Here is a 19,472-nt window from a genome sequence, read left to right on the forward strand (position 1 = left end):
TCGTCTGTCGATGGACATTTAGGTTGCTTCCATGACCTGGCTATTGTAAATAGTGCTGCAATGAACATTGGGGTGCATGTGTCTTTTTGAATTATGGTTTTCTCTGGGTATATGCCCAGTAGTGGGATTGCTGGATCATATGGTAATTCTATTTTTAGTTTTTTAAGGAACCTCCATACTGTTTTCCATAGTGGCTATATCAATTTACATTCCCACCAACAGGTTTGCACAGTTTCTGATGAGAAGTCTGTTCTAATTAATTTTTTGTTCCCCTATATGCCATGTCTTTTTTATTTTCTCCCTGGCTTCCAGATTATTTATCTTTAGATTTCAGCAGTTTGAATATGATGCATCTAGGAGGGGTTTTTGGTTTGTTTTTGTTTTTTTGTTTGTTTGTTTTTTTGTTTGTTTTTTTTTGTGGTACGCGGGCTTCTCACTGCTGTGGCCTCTCCCGTTGCGGAGCACAGGCTCCGGATGCGCAGGCTCAGCGGCCATGGCGCACGGACCCAGCCGCTCCGCGGCATGTGGGATCTTCCCAAACCGGGGCACGAACCCGTGTCCCCTGCATCGGCAGGCGGACTCTCAACCACTGCGCCACCAGGGAAGCCCGGCTGTTTTTGTTTTTAATCCTGCTTAGGGTTCTTTAGATGCTTTGATTTGTGGTGTAATGTCTTATGTTTGGAAAACTCTTGGCCATTTGCTTTTCAAATATTTCTTCTTTACTCAAAGTAATCTACAGATTCAGTGCAATCCCTATCAAATTACCAATAGCATTTTTCACAGAACTGGAACAAAAACTTTCACAATTTGTATGGAAACAAAAGACACCAAATAGCCAAAGCAATCTTGAGAAAGAAAGATGGAGCTGGAGGAATCAGGCTCCCAGACTTCAGACTATACTACAAAGCTACAGTAATTAAGACATTTATGGTCCTGGCACAAAAATAGAACTATAGATCACTGGAGCAGGATAGACAGCCCAGAGATAAACCCACACACATACAGTCACCTTATTTTTGATAAAGGAGGCAAGAATATAAGATGGAGAAAACACAGCCTATTCAATAAGTGGTGCTGGGAAAACTGGACAGCTACACGTAAAAGAATGAAATTAGAACACTCCCTAACACCATACACAAAAATAAACTCAAAATGGATTAAAGACCTAAATGTAACGCCAGACACTCTAAATCTCTTAGAGGAAAACATAAGAAGAACACTCTATGACATAAATCACAGCAAGATCCTTTGTGACCCACCTCCTAGAGAAATTGAAATAAAAACAAAAGTAAACAAATGGGACCTAATGAAACTTAAAGTTTTTGCACAGCAAAGGAAAACATAAATAAGACAAAAAGACAACTCTCAGAATGGTAGAAAATATTTGCTAATGAAGCAACTGACAGAGGATTAATCTCCAAAATTTACAAGCAGCTCATGCAGCTCAATAGCAAAAAAACAAACAACCCAATCTAAAAATGGGCAGAAGGCCTAAATAGACATTTCTCCAAAGTAGACATACAGATTGCCAACAAACACATGAAAGGATGCTCAGCATCACTAATCATTAGAGAAATGCAAATCAAAACTACAATGAGGTATCACCTCACACCAGTCAGAATGGCCGTCATCAAAAAATCTAGAAACAATAAATGCTGGAGAGGGTGTGGAGAAAAGGGAACCCTCTTGCACTGTTGGTGGGAATGTAAATTGATACCACCAATACAGAGAACAGTATGGAGGTTCCTTTAAAAACTAAAAATAGAACTACCATCTGACCAGGCAATCCCACTACTGGGCATATACCCTGAGAAGACCATGATTCAAAAAGAGTCATGTACCACAATGTTCATTGCAGCTCTATTTACAATAGCCAGGAGATGGAAGCAACCTAAGTGTCCATTGACAGATGAATGGATAAAGAAGATGTGGCACATATATACAATGGAATATTACTCAGCCATAAAGTGAAATGAAATTGAGTTATTTGTAGTGAGGTGAATGGACCTAGAGTCTGTCATACAGAGTGAAGTAAGTCAGAAAGAGAAAAACAAATACCGTATGGTAACACATATATATGGAATCTCAAAAAAAAAAAAAAAAAAAAGAAAGGTTCTGAAGAACTTAGGGGCAGGACAGGAATAAAGACACAGATGTAGAGAATGGACTTGAGGACACGGGGAGTGGGAAGGGTAAGCTGGGACAAAGTGAGAGAGTGGCATGGACATATATACACTACCAAATGTAAAATAGATAGCTAGTGGGAAGCAGCCACATAGCACAGGGAGATCAGCTTGGTGCTTTGTGACCACCTAGAGGGGTGGGATAGGGACGGTGAGAGTGAGACACAAGAGGGAGGAGTTATGGAGATATATGTATATGTATAGCTGATTCACTTTGTGATAAAACAGAAACTAATACACCATTGTAAAGCAATTATACTCCTGTAAAGATGTGAAAAAAAAATACAAGTAAATGACAAAAAGCTACCATACATTTGAATATTTTAATCAAGTAATACTGACTATAGTGATGGTGGAAAGTGTTTTTTTTTTTAAAAAGGAAAACTAAACTTGTAAAATAAGATAAGCTGATTGAAAGATATCTAAATAAGGAGTTGGAAGTCCCAGGTTAAAGTTTTAATACAAGTATATGTTGGCTGTTTGATCTTGGGTAAAAGTCACTGAATACCTCCTTTGTACTGGCCACCATGATGGGCACTATGAGTACAAAGGTGAAAAAGACACAGTCTCTTCTCTGATAAACCTTACTTAATTTTGAATCACCAAAAATATTAGACAAATGACCTACTCCATTTACCAACATTGATGGATTGGGATATGCTTACTTTCACTTAAGAATTTCACAATATGAGTCATTTTATGATAAAATCATTATGGTCTCACATACTTTTGAAAAATACAGTTTATTCAAGAATATGAACAATGTAATGGATATATTTGATTACTTAATAATAATCACTTAAGTATATCATACAGATACACATGGTCAACATTTAGTGTTTTTCAGAGGAAATGATATAGATTCTGCTTTTATTTTTGTCTCTATAGTAAAATTATTGACAAAGTAATGAAACAAAGATATATTGTTCTATAATTGTTTGCCCTCATACAGTAATTCTCAGCATCTTTTATTTTATGTTCCACCAACAGTTATATTCAATATATCTCATCAAATTAAAAAGCCTACACTTGCAGAAAAAGTCATATTTTATAAGTATTCTGTCATTATGTTTGTCATTTATTATCAGTATTACACCTGTGAAGAATTACAGTAGAAATTGCTAAGGTTTTAAAATAAGCAAAAATTATTTAGTAGTTGAGAAATGTTATTATATGGTTGAGTATAAATTTTAGTACCTTAGTAGCAATAAAACACAATGATGTTTAATGAAGAATACTGCCATAAATAGGTTTATGTAGAATTCTACACCATCAGGTAAAAAAAGCAGAATAAAGATGTTGGCATCCAGAGGTCAGGTGATGTGGAAGTGAGGTCAGGGGGTTCAGAAGGACACAGATGGTCAAAAGAAATGGAGAAAGAACAGAAGTCAAGTGAATATTCCATAGTAAGCAGTGTTATTGGGAAGCTAAACAACAAAAGGCCTTGTGTACGTGGGAAGAAAGGATGAGAAGAAATTTTGTCCAAGGTAATGAATAATCAAAAGTCATAGATTCCTGGAAGCCAGGGTCAGAAGAACATATGAAGGATAACCAGTTATTGAAATTGTAATGTTAATCCTATGTCCCATCTAAGCTCTAGTAGGTTAGAGGACTTATGACCACACCATGGTACTTGGGACCCATGGTACTTGGATGCCCAAACATATATTGTGGCTCAGTGCTTTTAAAAATATTCTAGTTTGTTAGATATTCCTAATAATTTCAATTTCATGTCTGAACTAAAATTTATTTCACTTTCTAATGTAAGAATGCCTTGCTTAAAGTTAACTCAGTCTATAAAAATTTTTAAAGTGAGTTAGAGGTGAAATTATTCACTTTTAAAATACTAGATTTGTTTTCCTTAATTTTTAAATTATCCTTGCCTTTTCACATATTTATATTACCTGTCTAGCCATATAGGCATCTGAAGTTTTGGTATTTACAAACAAACTTGGTGTTTTATTCCAGTTGTGAAATGGTCAATCTGTGTAGCTTCCAGTTGTCTTTTTTATTAGTGGCTCTAGTGTTTGAGGCTATTATTTGGAACCAGGGAAAATTATGGCCCTATGTAGCTCTTTAAATTGATCCCTGTCTAAAGCAAAACTGCGGATCAGTCCCTTTGCTTCTCCCCAGAGGTCTCAGCTCAAAATATAAAGATGTCCTTTCAGTACTGAAAGTGGAAAAATGTAAAGGTCAGGCTGTATCTCTTCAGAATGTTGGCAAGTCTCTTTACCAATATGCTATTTAATATACCAATACTTGTAATGAATATGCAGTGATACAGAGGGAAATAAAAAACAGAACTGAAGGATTATAAAAAAATATTTTTATACATAATAAGGAAAACATTCCACAGCATACTAAACATTCCATTTCCCTTCATGTTATCTGTCTCTTTGTCGCTCATCCTTTCTCCAATGGTAGCTGTTTGGACTACTCAACCCAAGATCCGCAGCTTTCCATCATATTAAGTTTGAGAGCTTAAATATGGTATTCTCTTCATTTGAATCTTCAGGGTGTTCCCCTCGTTTAATTAGAGCTAGGTGGTTATCCTTTACTCCTAGAAACACTCCAGGATTGCTCTTACATTCAAATGAAACACATTGGGAGGTCTCCTCATGAAGGACAAAGAAGGCCTGTTCTGGCAATTGGTTTTCACATTTTTGTAGCTGAGGAAGACAAGAGAGAAAGTAACCAATATGTGAGTTGGAAGTCCAGAGTCAACTTTACATCCCTGTATTGGAAACTAAAGGAGAATAATTATTCAAAACTTGATATTTCTAGCAAGCCTGCTTACTGAGAAGGGTATGGGAGGTGGGGAAGAAATGAGCAGAGGGCCAAAGTAGGGGGATTTGATTTGATTCACTGATAGTATATTTTGAGAGACATGATGGCTTAGAATGACTGGATCTGGATGCAGTATTTCTGGATTCATACTTCTCTTTTGCCATGTAGTATCTCTGAGACCTGGACACTTTGCTTTACCTTTCAAGCCTCAGTTTTTTAGGGTAGCCAGTTTTCTAGATCGGTCAACTCCCAACTTACCCACAGATACATGAGTGATAGAAATGATTATTACTTTAAGTTATTAAGTGTTAGGGATGGTTTGTTACACAGCAAACCTAACCAGTACAATAACTTAATAAGAGAGTTACTGTGAAAATTAAATGAGATAGTACTTGTAAAACCTTTAGCATACTTCTTGGTATATAATAAAGCTCAGTAGGGGTCAGCACTTATTATTGAGTAGTTATATATGCCAAACACTATTATATATACTTAGAAATGTTTTGTTAAGGGAGATGCTGATTACCATCCAGAGTTTATATTAATACCTTGCATGGCTATATTAGTTAGCTCTATATATTGTATATTTATATAATTTATCTTCTATATTATACTTTCATGTTTTCTTCCTTGTGTCCACTTTGGCTTGTTTGTTCCTCAGGATGTTTATAATTCTTCATCATGACCAATATAATACTGCTATTTACTAACTGAAGAAGACAATGCAGTGAATCCTATGATTAAAATGTAGATTATTATGTTATCTATATATCTTGGCATATGGAAATATTTATGACTCTCCCTTTAGCAGTCTCAGAGTATAAAATTAGTTTTTCAATTGCCTAAGAAAACCATATTTTACAAGGAAATACCTCCTGGAAGAACATAGTAGTTCCTACAGCCAAATAGAAAGGATTTGAGTCATTCTATATAGCAGTACTTCTCAAACTTTAATGTACCTATGAATCTCCTGGAGATTTGTTAAAATGCTGATTTCGATTCAGTTGTGAGGGAGCCTGAAAGTCTACATTTCTAAAAAGCTCCCAGGCAATGCTGTACTGCTGGCAGAGATCAAACTTTCAGTAGCAAGGCTACACATGCCATTTCACTCCCTTCCATGTTCCAGGAGCAAGTTATTAATCATAACTGATTTTGTTTTATGTACAATAGCACAAACAAAACTTCTTCTTCAAAGTATCCCAAATCTGCACAGATGAGTAGAGTCAGTCATGACAGTTAGGTGCATATTTCTATTACCTCCACAGAATGCTCCTTACTGTTGGCATGCAGCAAGAAGTCTTTGTCTTTTGTGGGGCTCAAGTTTACCATTAACTTCCGATGATCACCACCACCATCTTGCAATTAAAAAATGCAAATTTTAAAGTTAAGAATTGTAACTCATTTTAATTTAAATGAATTTAAGGAAAAGAGTCCAAGATGTCATATAAAATAACTACTTCATTCAACAACACATCTCTTAGAAATACTTGTACCCAGATGAAACTAAAGAGTCATTGGACAGTAAGGGGTAATTCTAAGTCCCCTTAGGAGAGAGGTTAGTTTTCTTATATACTATTAGAATACTAGTAGAATTGTGACTCTAATGAGTATTGCTCTAGTTGTCAGCTTCCCTGTCTGAATAGAAAGCCACTGATGGTTGTCCCCCAATATCCAACTCCTCTTTTTGTGTAATAATAGAATGTTTCCCAGCCTGCCTTCTTGTAGCTAAGTGTAGCAATATGTCTAAGTTCTGAGCAAGATAAGGTGAATAGAAGTGTCAGGTGCAACTTCCAGGTTGCGTCCTTAAAGGGAAATAGAACTCATATAATACATCTGTCTTCCTCTGTCCTGCTGAATGGATATTTTCATGGTGGCAAGGAATCTTGAACCATGTGGATGTTGGCAGAGCCACAAAGAGAAAAGAAGCTGAGTCTGGGCAACCTGTTGAGCAGAACTACCATTCCAGCCCTGGCTAAAACAGAAATAAAGTTTTGTATAACTTAAGACACTATTATTCTGAATCTCTGCTAAATGTAGCCAAACCTTTATCCTAATTATTAAACTGCAAAATGGATGAGATGGAGTATATCCATTTAGAATCTTAGATCCAAGATTTTTACCATGAGTTTGGATTGGAGAGAACCTTCTGAGACTGCTTTCCTTTCCCATGGAGGATGTTTGGATTTGTCTTTACCCTAAATTTAGGAATTCAAGCACTAGAGCTACCCAGCTTTCGAAATTACCTGTTTCACTTGAGGGGAATTGGGAATCATAGTAACGGAGTAACACCTTGTCTGAAAAAGAATGCATAAAATCCCTTTGGTGAGATACAATTTTATCAAATGGTTCAGTTTCAACATATATATAACATCAGAAAACATCCTCTTCTTTTATTGTATATCAATAAAAGCAAAACTTCTGTGGTTTTGAGAAAGGTCTTAAAAATGCATAAATATATTCTGAGGAATTCTCCAACAACGTTGGTATTAAAATATTTAAAATGTTGTTCATAGCATTGGTATATTCTTTTACTAGACTTTATACTTTAGTGATACTGATAAAGCTGGAAAGACCTAGTAGATAATTTAGCGATAGCAAATATATGTGGTACCTCTTTCCACATTTCACAACAGATACCACTTCTCAATATCATCCTTCTTCCCTGATGAATCCTGAATAAGCTTTTTTTTTTTTTTAACTTATTTCATTTATTTATTTTTGGCTGTGTTGGGCTTTTGTTGCTGCACGGGCTTTCTCTAGTTGTGGCGAGCAGGGGCTACCCTTCGTTGCAGTGCGCGGGTTCTCATCGCGGTGGCCTCTCTTGCTGCGGAGCACGGGCTCTAGAGCGCAGAATCAGTAGTTGTGGCGCACGGGCTTAGTTGCTCCGTGGCATGTGGGATCCTCCCGGACCAGGGCTCGAACCCATGTCCCCTGCATTAGCAGGCAGATTCTTAACCACTGCGCCACCAGGGAAGGGAAGCCCCCGAATAAGCTTGTGAATCCTCCTCAATATAGTGATATTCAAGCATCCCCTGCCAATGCATTGGAGCTAGCACATAGCATGAAATCTATTTGCCATGTCTGAGTTAATCTATTGTTTATGGTTTGGTAAATTTATTTTTTTACTTTACTAGTCATCATTATATCATTAAAGACAAAAGGAAATATTCTACCTTTCTCTTGGTCTTTTCCTAAGTCATCAACATAGATCTCATAATTTCCATCCTCGAAAACAAAAGTAATGTATTGATCATTGTATGTACTCAGGGAAGCAGAATGTTCTGTAACAAGTAAAAATCTTGTCATTAAGAATTCAAAAACCTTGTTTCCATGAAAAATCTTTTAGAAATTAAAAAAAAAAGCCTTCTCAATGGGTTGTTTGTTTCTGCAATTTGAGTTGCACTTTGTCCATCACTGTTGGATAGATGAAAGCCTCTGGCACAAACTTAATGTAGCTAAAAGGCTGAGGTGTGCCACCTGAATGGGATTAAAGATGCTAGCATCCTGCATGAAGGCCATGGTAGGCCATGTTATTGTGCTTATGGGAGGGTTTAGTAGGGAGAAAGAAGTTGGAAAAGTTATAGACTTTGCCTGAGGAAACCTCTGCTTCCTTACTCCACATGATCTAGGGAACTATGGGCAAGAAGGGGCTGTATTTTGATAGACATGGATAAGTGAATACCCATCTGTAAAGCATGGAGTTACTCAGAGACTTTCAACAGTTCTGGAGAATGCAGATGTGAGCCTCATTCTGTCTTCTGGCTAAATAACAGTGACACTTAAAGCAGTACTCTCAATTTTTTTTTAATATACGAGCACACATAGAAAATGATAATATTTCTACAGCATGTTGGGGTAAACTGGAGCAGATTTAGAGACTACATATATAGGACCTGGAGGAAAAAATCATATTTTCTTTATAGTATAGAATTATGCTAAAGAAAATAATATATAAAAAATTAAGAATATTAAATATTGAATATTTGCACAAGTATGTGATATAATTTAAAACCATTTTAACAACTATTTTAAATACTTGAGTTGAAATTATATTTAAAAAATATAATAGCTCTTCCTTTTCTTTCATTGTCAAAATGTTGAAGTTTGGGGAGATAATGTGGTTTTTCCCCCAAAGGATAATGTATTTTTCTCAGGAATAATGTATATGAAATTCCAATCCATAGCAAGCATTTCAAAATAATAATGGAATGCTAACTATAGAACGCACATGCATTGTTGGAGCAACTACCCTGTACTTAGTTTGGATACCACTACATGGGCACATCAGCAACAAATGGACAGAAGTTTCTGATATATTTACTTGAAATTGTAGACTTGGGGCTGCTTCCTAGAGTGGCACTTCCAAGGTCCGTTTCTTACCTCCCTCCTCACCCTCACACCACCCCTGTGACCAGTCTTACCTTTGATACTTGGAAGACCAGTTGCTGTAGTATATTTCTGGACCTTAGTTTTATCGAAGGTGAAGCTCTTCACAGACTGTCCAAGGTGTTCCAGCTCCTGACAGGCAGTGAATACCAGATGTTGCTCTTTGTACTTTTTAGCTGCAGGACAGGTGTAGGAATAAGACTGGACTGTCAGTCCTCACTCTGTGCAGACCCCTCTCCCATCTCTCCTTTGAGGATTTCCAGTCGAGGCTGCTTGCTGACAATGATGACTGACCCCAGGGTTTCAGTCATCCCATGGTCTGAAGGAATCAATACCTCCTATACACTTATATCCCAATAGGGCACACCCACTGGAGTCCAGGCAAAAGAAAACTGGTCACTCATGGTCTCAACACCCAAAAAGCAACCACTATTCATTTTAGTTTACTTCCTTTAAATGAAAGAAAAATACACTTAAAAATACTGTAAATATATTTATAATTTTGTATCCTCTATTTTTACTTAATATTATAGCATAACCATTTCTCCCATGCTATTAAAAACTCTATATGCCCCTCTGAAAATGGCTAAAAAATAGTTCATCATCCTTACTCTTTTCCAGAAGGAATTTGGATGAGGAAAACAATTATGTATCTTGATGTGGTAAGTGAAGGCAAATAGATGCCCATCATTATGTTGAAAAATTATCAGGAAATGCAGTTTCTCCTTACCTGTTCTTGGTGAATGCCTTTTGGTGGTTTCTTTCCTAAAGTAACAGCTCTTCTTTTCTATTTTAAGGCCAGAGCGTAGCTGCATAAAGTACATGGGGCAAACTTCTTCAGCCTTCTGTTGGGATTCTGAGCAATTGAAAAAATTGTGATACCATTTCATTCTATCCACCTTTATCCTTTTACAAACCCTGAGTGTACCAGACCAAGAAAGCAACTACAGGTCCACAGTATCTTATCAGAAACCTTGGGGCCAGTTGTGTTTCAAAATTCAGAGTTTACTAGATTTTAAGATTGTCATGTAGACCATATATTGTATATAACTAGAACACCCAGCAGGGACTAGGGCAGCACCTCATAATAAAAAATTAATAATTTTATAGTGAAACAGGAAAATTTACATAAAGTGAAATAAATAAAGACCTCATGTGGTTCAGGTCAGGATTTTACTGTCAAATGAGTTCAGGTCATATTTTGCTGTCAAACGAGATACGAAAAACTTTAGGTCTTTAGAAAATATTTTGGTTTCAAAATTGGTTTAAGGGAGTGTGGATCTACATCCAACATATAGCAATTTTTGCCTAACTGAGGGGGAGCTCTTTGATCATATGAAATCTACAATCATTTCTACTTATCTAGAATATACTTTTAGTAATTTTGGAGAGATGACTATAGTCTATATATTGATACTAAAAATAGCCGACCATGTTAGGGAGCTTTCTGCCTATGTTTTCTTCTAGGAGTTTTGTGGTTTCAGGTCTTACATTTAAGTCTTTAATCCATTGGGCGTTAATTTTTGTGAGTGGTGTAGATAGGAGTTAGGTTTCATTCTTTTACATGTTATTATCCAGTTTTCCTAGCACTATTTATTGAAGAGACCATTGAGTATTTTTGACTCCCTTGTCAAATATTAGTGTGTCTACAGTGGGCCAATCACTGTGCTGATAATTCTACATACTGTTTCCTTTAATCCTTCACAAATAATATTGCAAGGTAAGTATTATTCTCTTTGTTTTACAGATGATGATTTGAAGTTCTTAGCAGTCATGACACTTGCCCAAGGTTACAGGTCTGGTGAGAAGTTGTGACTCAAGTGTGTCTAATATCAAAGCTATGCTTCCATCTACCTCCATCTAAAAAAATGCTACACTACAACTTTAGGGAATAGCAAAATGCAAATTGAAATTAAATCAGTTGAAGTAAAAAATATATAATCAGTTATTCAGTAATTCTTATTTCATTTATCCAAATAAAAATTAAAATCTCAAATAAAACATTAAGTTTGTCACTTGGAAGTCATAAAAAGCCTTTCAAAGTCAAATAGAAAAGAAACACTTGAGTCATAGGATCTCAATTTCCAACATTATAGTAAATGAATTATCATGCAATTTATGCAATATAGCCACATTTCAATTATTGACAGTAATTCAGAAAATGAAAATAATTACTTGTGATTTGAGATCCATTCTATGATTTTTTTTTTTATTCTCAAGAAGATTTGCCTTCCTAATATGCTTTACAAAGTTAAGTGGAATAAACTTTTGTTAGTTACTTTTTTTTTTTTTGCGTTACGCGGGCCTCTCACTGTTGTGGCCTCTCCCGTTGCGGAGCACAGGCTCCGGATGCGCAGGCTCAGCGGCCATGGCTCACGGGCCCAGCCACTCCGCGGCATGTGGGATCTTCCTGGACCGGGGCACGAACCCGTGTCCCCTGCATTGGCAGGCGGACTCTCAACCACTGCGCCACCAGGGAAGCCCATTAGTTACTGTTTTGAATTATCTATATCTTACTTCCAATTCAGATGGGCATCTACCTTTAAGTATCTTCAACTGTCTGAACAGGGCAAGGCCATTAAATCATACTCATTCACCCTGGAAATCCTTAATATTCCTTTATAATACAGATATGTCAGCTATGGTATCTCACATTTATATAGTGCAAAGATAATTTACAAAGCTGTGCCAGAGCCAACACTGAACTTGGTCTCCTGACAACTAATTTAATACAATATGTCATTAATTGCATGTTTTGTGCTGGTCTTAGCCTGTCAATAGCCAGTGTTGTTTTTGGACTGGCTGTTAAGGTTCTTATTATGATTGCAAGATGACCTTCAGCAATAACCATCAGGAAACTGAAGAAATAAAGGTTAATTAATTATAGGATCTGTAAATTACACTGCATATCTGGGACCCCACCGAGAAGTCACAGATAGAGAGGGTACACGGGCGTGGGGTTCTGCTTTTATTTGGGTTGAGGGTGGGAGCCTAGGATAGCGAGAGTTCGCTATTTATTGGTGAATTTAAAAGCAGGAATTTAAAGTGTGGGAAGAGAAAAAAAGAAAGTAGTCCAAATGGCCAGTTATGAAAATCAGCCAAGATCTCCTTTTCTTTATCTAGTCTTGTGGCTGGCCATGTATTTATTTGAGATAGCCATCTTTGAAGTAGATGCCTCTTTGAAGTGGATACCTCTTTGAAGTGCATGCCTCAGCAATCAAAGCTTAAGTCGGGCACTTGCCTTACAAAATAGAAAAACAAAATCCAGCTGTCAGGGTTTACACTATACAGTATCACATTGTCTCTTCAGAGTTAAAAGGCATAAGATGATGCTCTAAGCATGCTCATTCCTGTATGCTTCTCATTGTGTGTAGCATCCCATGAGGTATCCCATGCCAAGTATGTCTAATATTGAGAGTGGACTCTTTGGGGAGGAGGATATGGGTCTTGGGTAGTTAGAAGTGAGGGTCATAGCACTGGGGAAATATTATGGATGTAGAAGAAGAGAATTGGGGGCTAAATATGTGAATGTAAGGGCTAGCATCTAGTGAGACAAACACTGGGTATAATTCCTTGGGGGCTGACTGTGTTTGAAGTATTTAAAATACTTTACATTGGGAGAGTTTGGAAGAAGGTATACTTTGGTATTCGGGGCAGCTGAAACTGTGGTGTAAGGGATGTGTTCTTGGGAGGAAAGCGTGAAGCTGTCATGGCCATGGGAATTCTGTAGAAGAGAGTGTTCCACTAGGGTCAAAGAGCCAGCTCAAACTTATGTAAAGGCTGTTGCCATTTCCTATGTCTCCATCCTGCTTGATATCTGAGGGCAGTGTATTTATATGGCTTTTAAGGAAATTCTCATAAGCAGTTTCATCATAGCAACTGCATGATGAAATCCCTCAGGCCTTTCTGGTGAGTAAATGGGAATGGGCCTGGAAATCTTTTTGTAGAGCCAGACCATGGCTGACAGGAACTACAGAAGGGAATCACTTCATCTTTCATTTTTTCCCCAAACACTAATTTTACCAAGGTCTCTTTGCCCTGTTTACTACCTTTGACCCATTTGTTGCATTTGACTTGGGGATCACATCCTTCTTTGAACCCTTCTTCCCTTATTGTTGTATCAGCTGTCTCCTTGGATTCTCCTTGTTTCCCTCTGATCAGTCCGTCTCTGTCTCTTTGTTAGTTCTTCCTTCTCTGCCTGATCCTAAAATGTTGGTGTTCCTGAAGGTTTTGTCCTTTGCCTTTTTTTCTCACTCTAGGCTTTCTTTCTGGGCAATCTTGCTTGCTCCAATGACTTCAATCATCTTTTTATATGTTGATGACTCCCCAAACTGTAACTCTACCTTTGGTCTGTCTCCTGAGCTTTATATCTGTTGCTCTTTCTCTACAGAAATTTTGATACCACAGGGCATTTTGACTAAAGTTACCTTAAAGCATGTCTATTTCTATCTATGTAGAGCCTTCTGAATTCTGGACATCTCTACCTGAATGACCTACACATACCCCAAATGCAAATATACTCATAATAAAAAAACAAATTCTTTATCTTTTACCCCCAATATATTCCTCCATAATTCCCTATCTATAAAAACAGTACCTCTATCTGCCATTATCTGCCCAATTTTTAAATCAGAAAGCTGAGAATTATCCATTTTCCCCTCTCTCCATCCTTCAATTCATTCGGTTTACCTTACTGATTTCACTCTCTGTACGTATCTGAATTTTAGTCTTTCCATTCTGTCATCTTAGGTCAGGCCCTCATCACCAGACCCCTAAGATGAGTGCAGTAGACCTCTGACCAGTTTCTATTTCTACTCTTGCCTCCTTGCTCTATCTTCACTACTACTAACATGGTCTTTCCAAAATAAAAATGTCTTGTTTCTCCTCAATTAAACATTTTCAGTTGGTTCCCTACTGTCCACAGGATAAAGTGAAACCTCCTTCACTGTAACAGAAGATCTTCTGTGGAGAGCTGCAAACTAAAGGGGGTGATCCCTACTCAGTTCTACCTCCAACTATTGCCATGTAGGGATATGGGCCCATTTGTTGCTAGATCTTCAGATTTTTTGAGAGAAACCACACGTTCAGACTTTTATGCAAAATCTCCCAATTTTAAAATGTTGTCTCAATTAAAAGACAACAGTAACACTATTCAGGCCAACTAAAATACTCCTGCTGGATAGATATGTCCCAGGGCTCCTGTATTGTGACCTTTGGATAGATACATAAGGACACTGTATTTTCAGGGCAGGGAAAGGGTTGATGGATGTGGGGGAGAGGAATTAACAGAGGAGAATGGCCTGACCCTGAGGAGTAGCTTCCTAGAAACGGGGAAGGAGATGAGTTTGGGGAGAGGCTTTACTCTAGCTCATGAAGTCCCGTACCCTGTTGGCACTAGAGGTGAAATGCCCTGGTGCTGATCAGAACTTACGTGGGACCTGACTGTATGGATACCTGTAGTGGTTGGGTATTGCGTTTTATGGCTTTGTGATTGTGTAAGATCCTGCTAGCCCAGGGGAGGAGAAGGAATTAAAATGAACTTTGTTGTTTGGGGGCTCAGAGCAGTTTATTTAAATAAATGAATTTAAATAATAATAAATTATATATAATAAAAAATAAATTTAAATAATGACAATTATAGTATTAAACTGAGCCAATATTGTTGGAAGGGAAAATCTGCTAAGGAACCATAAAAATAATGTGATGAGATTTGGGATTATCTTTATCATTGTTTCTCTGAATGGTGTAAATAAGCTGTTAGGGCCACTGAACCCTGACAGGTGGGGTTACATTTTCATTTTCCATCAATGCCAGCAACTCTGGTGTATATTCCAGCCTGCTCCCTCCCTCATTCCAGCATCTACATAGAGCCCACATCTCCTAGGGTACAAAGAAAATTCATTCTTTATTAAGAGGGAATTTGGGGACACAGAGTCACTTCTAATGAGTCACTGTTCCTGCAAGGAGCATTTTGACTCAGACATAAATAAAACAACTAACTTAGCTGTGATTTCCTGGTGATTCAGAAACCATGGTCCAATTACTGGTTTTCCTACTTACAAAAGAAGAGCATGGGTGGGCCAGAGCCTCAGGGAGACAGAAATGATATTCTTTAACACTGCTTTCCTTCTGGCCTAAAATGTTCAGGGAAATGCAGAAGAGCACAAAGGACAAAGGTATGCCAGTCCCCCCTACCATTTCTCATGCTCTATTTTCTTTCTGGTCCACCAGAGCTCTGTTAATTCTTTTGTGTTACTGCTCTCAAATGAAAAACATGAGAATAAATTTGCATAATTCTTTTCTAGGATAAGTAATTTTAAGAATCAAAGATGTTAATAGTCCTTTGGTCTTAAAGCTAAGGCTACTTACCTGACTTAGTTACTTTTCAACTTATTCCAAACACTTTGAGTTTGCAATTGGACAGACTTGAGCATCATTTGGTCAATTCTGCTTTATTTGGGTCCTGGATTATTCAAATATATTTGCTTGTTATTCTCTCCTTTATCAGAAGTCTCAAGTCAAGACCACAAGCTTGGCATACCAAAGGTCTTAAATGTTTGTTGAATAAAAGTGGGTCCGTTTAAATTTTTGTTAGGAAGTCTGGGAAAAAGGTTTTGGGATTTGGTGGCAGGAGGCATGGGTAGAGAAGGGGTTAATATGAAGGACCATAATGATGTTTATCACTATTAGCAGGTTTAAGTCATCTGAGCCACTCCTGTTCTGTGATATATCAAATAAGCAAAAGTTGGCCAGATATAGTCTGTTTAAAACCAGCACTGGGCTTCCCTGGTGGCGCAATGGTTGGGAGTCCGCCTGCCGATGCAGGGGACACGGGTTCGTGCCCCGGTCCGAGAAGATCCCACATGCCGCAGAGGGGCTAGTCCCATGAGCCATGGCCGCTGAACCTGAGCATCTGGAGCCTGTGCTCCGCAAAGGGAGAGACCAGAACAGTGAGAGGCCCACGTACCGCAAAAAAAAAAAAACAACAAAAAACAGCACTGACTGTGTTACACATTTATGAGCCATCCCTTTCAATTTCAGCTCTTGTATTCTTAGTAGTTTTTGGTAAGGTAGAATGTATAAACATTGGAATAATAAAGATTTGGTAACAGATAAAAAATAGTGTGTAAAAAAATCAGAAAGGCTTAAGTCCTTACTTCTCAACTTCGGAGATTTTACCAAGGCTTTGCCTGCTGAACTGTTCATCTTTGCTGGGGAAATTTTGGTGGTTGAATACTTCATTTTAGGCTTCATTTTTCAGGCTTCTGTTGGATTAACATATAACATTAGTTCAATTGTCTCAACTTGAAAACAAACAGAAACAACTGTGGCTAACTCAATATAAAATTGATAACATAGCCACATAGAGAAAATGATAATTTCAGTAAAATTTGAACATCATATTCTGAATATATATCTATACTAGAAATATAGTGAGAGGACAAAAAGAACTTTAAAGAAATCTTAAACTTTACTTTGTGGGTTTGTTTTTAGTGGAAATATTGGTATTGAAATTCTAGATTGTTTTTGCTATACTATGGAATAAAACAAATGTATTGGTGTTATAGGATTTTCACTGCAGGGAAAAGGAGATATAAATATAAAATAAAAGAAGAAGGGAAAATCCCTGTAGTGTAAAATTTGAATTAGCAGTATCAGTGTGCCCATATCTTAGTTTCGACATACTTTCTCCACTAAAAGGAACCAGGATTCTAGATCTGGGCTGGGAAAGTAGAAGTGAACATTGAGTATCTTGTTGTGCCATAAAGCAGTGAGTCATTAAAAAACTAGTCAGATTATGTCAAAAGGACACAGGAGCCCTTTGAAGGGTCTCCTGCTGGGCAAATTTGGCATACTTTGTGCATCAAAAAAATGATGGTTGCTACCTGGGCACTTTGGTGAGGCTAATGGCAGACTCTGGGAGGGCTCACGCCAAGGAGTACTTCCCAGAACTTCTGCTGCCAGTGTCCTTGTCCCCATGGTGAGCCACAGCCACCCCCCGCCTCTGCAGGAGACCCTCCAACACTAGCAGTCGTGTGGATGACAGGCTTTTGGTGCTCCAGCCGGGCATCAAGGCTGTGACTCTGAGGTGGGAGAGCCAAGTTCAGGACACTGGTCCACAAGAGACCCCCCAGCTCCATGTAATGTCAAACAGCAAAAATCTCCCAGAGATCTCCATCTCAATGCCAAGGCCCAGCTCCAATCAATGGCCAGCAAGCTACAGTGCTGGACACCCTATGCCAAACAACTAGTAAGAGAGGAACACAGCCCCATCCATTAGCAGAGAGGCTGCCTAAAATCATAATAAGGCCACAGACACCCCAAAAGGCACCACCAGATGTGGACCTGCCCACCAGAAAGACAAGACCCAGCCTCATCCACCAGAACACAGGCACTAGTCCCCTCCACCAGGAAGCCTACACAACCCACTGAACCAACTTTAGCCACTGGGGACAGACACTGGAAACAACAGGATCTATGAACCTGCAGCCTGCAAAAAGGAGATCCCAAACACAGTAAGATAAGCAAAATGAGAAAACAGAGAAACACACAGCAGATGAAGGAGCAAGGCAAAAACCCATGAGACCTAACAGAGAGGAAATAGGCAGTCTACCTGAAAAAACAATTCAGAATAATGATAGTAAAGATGATCCAAAATCTTGGAAATAGAATGGTGAAAATACAAGAAACGTTTAACAAGGACCTAGAAGAACTAGAGCAAACAGTGATGAACAACACAATAAATGAAATTAAAAATTCTCTAGAAGGGATCAATAGCAGAATAACTGAGGCAGAAGAACGGATAAGTGACCTGGAAGATAAAATAGTGGAAATAACTACTGCAGAGCAGAATAAAGAAAAAAGAATGAAAAGAATTGAGGACAGTCTCAGAGACCTCTGGGACAATATTAAACGCACCAACATTCGAATTATGGGGGTCCCAGAAGAAGAAGAGAAAAAGAAAGGGACTGAGAAAATATTTGAAGGATTATAGTTGAAAACTTCTCTAATATGGGAAGGGAAATAGTCAATCAAGTCCAGGAAGGACAGAGGGTCCCATACAGGTTAAATCCAAGGAGAAACACGCCAAGACACATATTAATCAAACTATCAAAAATTCAATACAAAGAAAACATATTAAAAGCAGCAAGGGAAAAACAACAAATAGCACCCAAGGCAATCCCCATACGGTTAACAGCTGATGTTTCAGCAGAAACTCTGCAAGCCAGAAGGGAGTGGCAGGACATATTTAAAGTGATGAAGGAGAAAAACCTACAAGCAATATTACTCTACTCAGCAAGGATCTCAATCAGATTTGACAGAGAAATTAAAAGCTTTACAGACAAGCAAAAGCTAAGAGAATTCAGCACCACCAAACCAGCTTTACAACAAATGCTAAAGGAACTTGTCTAGGCAGGAAACACAAGAGAAGGAAAAGCCCTACAATAACAAACCCAAAACAATTAAGAAAAGGGTAATCAAACATACATATTGATAATTACCTTAAATGTAAATGGATTAAATGCTCCAACCAAAAGACATACATTAACTGAATGGATACAAAAACAAGACCCATATATGTGCTGTCTACAAGAGACACACTTCAGATCTAGGGACACATACAGACTCAAAGTGTGGGGATGGAAAAAGATATTCCATGCAAATGGAAATCAGAAGAAAGCTGGAGTAGCAATTCTCATAGCAGATATAATAGACTTTTAAATAACAACTATTACAAGAGATAAAGAAAGACACTACATAATGATCAAGGGATCAATCCAAGAGGAAGATATAACAATTGTAAATATTTCTGAGCCCAACATAGCATTTCCCTTATGTATTGAGGTGCTCCTAACAGCCATAAAAGGGGAAATCAACAGTAACACAATAAGAGTAGGGGACTTTAACACCCCACTTTCACCAATGGACAGATCATCCAAAATGAAAATAAATAAGGAAACACAAGCTTTAAATGATACATTAAACAAGATGGACTTAATTGATATTTATAGGACATTCCATCCAAAAACAACAGAATACACATTTTTCTCAAGTGCTCATGGAACATTCTCCAGGATAGATCATATCTCGGGTCACAAATCAAGCCTTGGTAAA

The 19,472-nt window shown here is 37.8% G+C and overlaps 1 protein-coding gene across 1 annotated transcript; it reads right to left on the bottom strand.

The window, feature by feature from the left end:
* Positions 1-4,498: 4,498 nt before the first annotated feature.
* Positions 4,499-16,610, bottom strand: IL33 (interleukin 33; the record flags this gene model as incomplete). Its single annotated transcript, XM_079706259.1, has 7 exons — positions 4,499-4,852; positions 6,228-6,325; positions 7,214-7,264; positions 8,144-8,251; positions 9,392-9,532; positions 10,087-10,212; positions 16,514-16,610. The coding sequence occupies 7 exons, from the start codon at positions 16,608-16,610 to the stop codon at positions 4,646-4,648; spliced, it is 828 nt and encodes a 275-aa protein (XP_079562385.1). The 3' UTR covers positions 4,499-4,645.
* Positions 16,611-19,472: the final 2,862 nt, after the last annotated feature.

The sequence above is a fragment of the Hyperoodon ampullatus genome, assembly GCF_949752795.1.
Source record: "Hyperoodon ampullatus genome assembly, chromosome: 6".
Classification (NCBI taxonomy): domain Eukaryota; kingdom Metazoa; phylum Chordata; class Mammalia; order Artiodactyla; family Ziphiidae; genus Hyperoodon; species Hyperoodon ampullatus.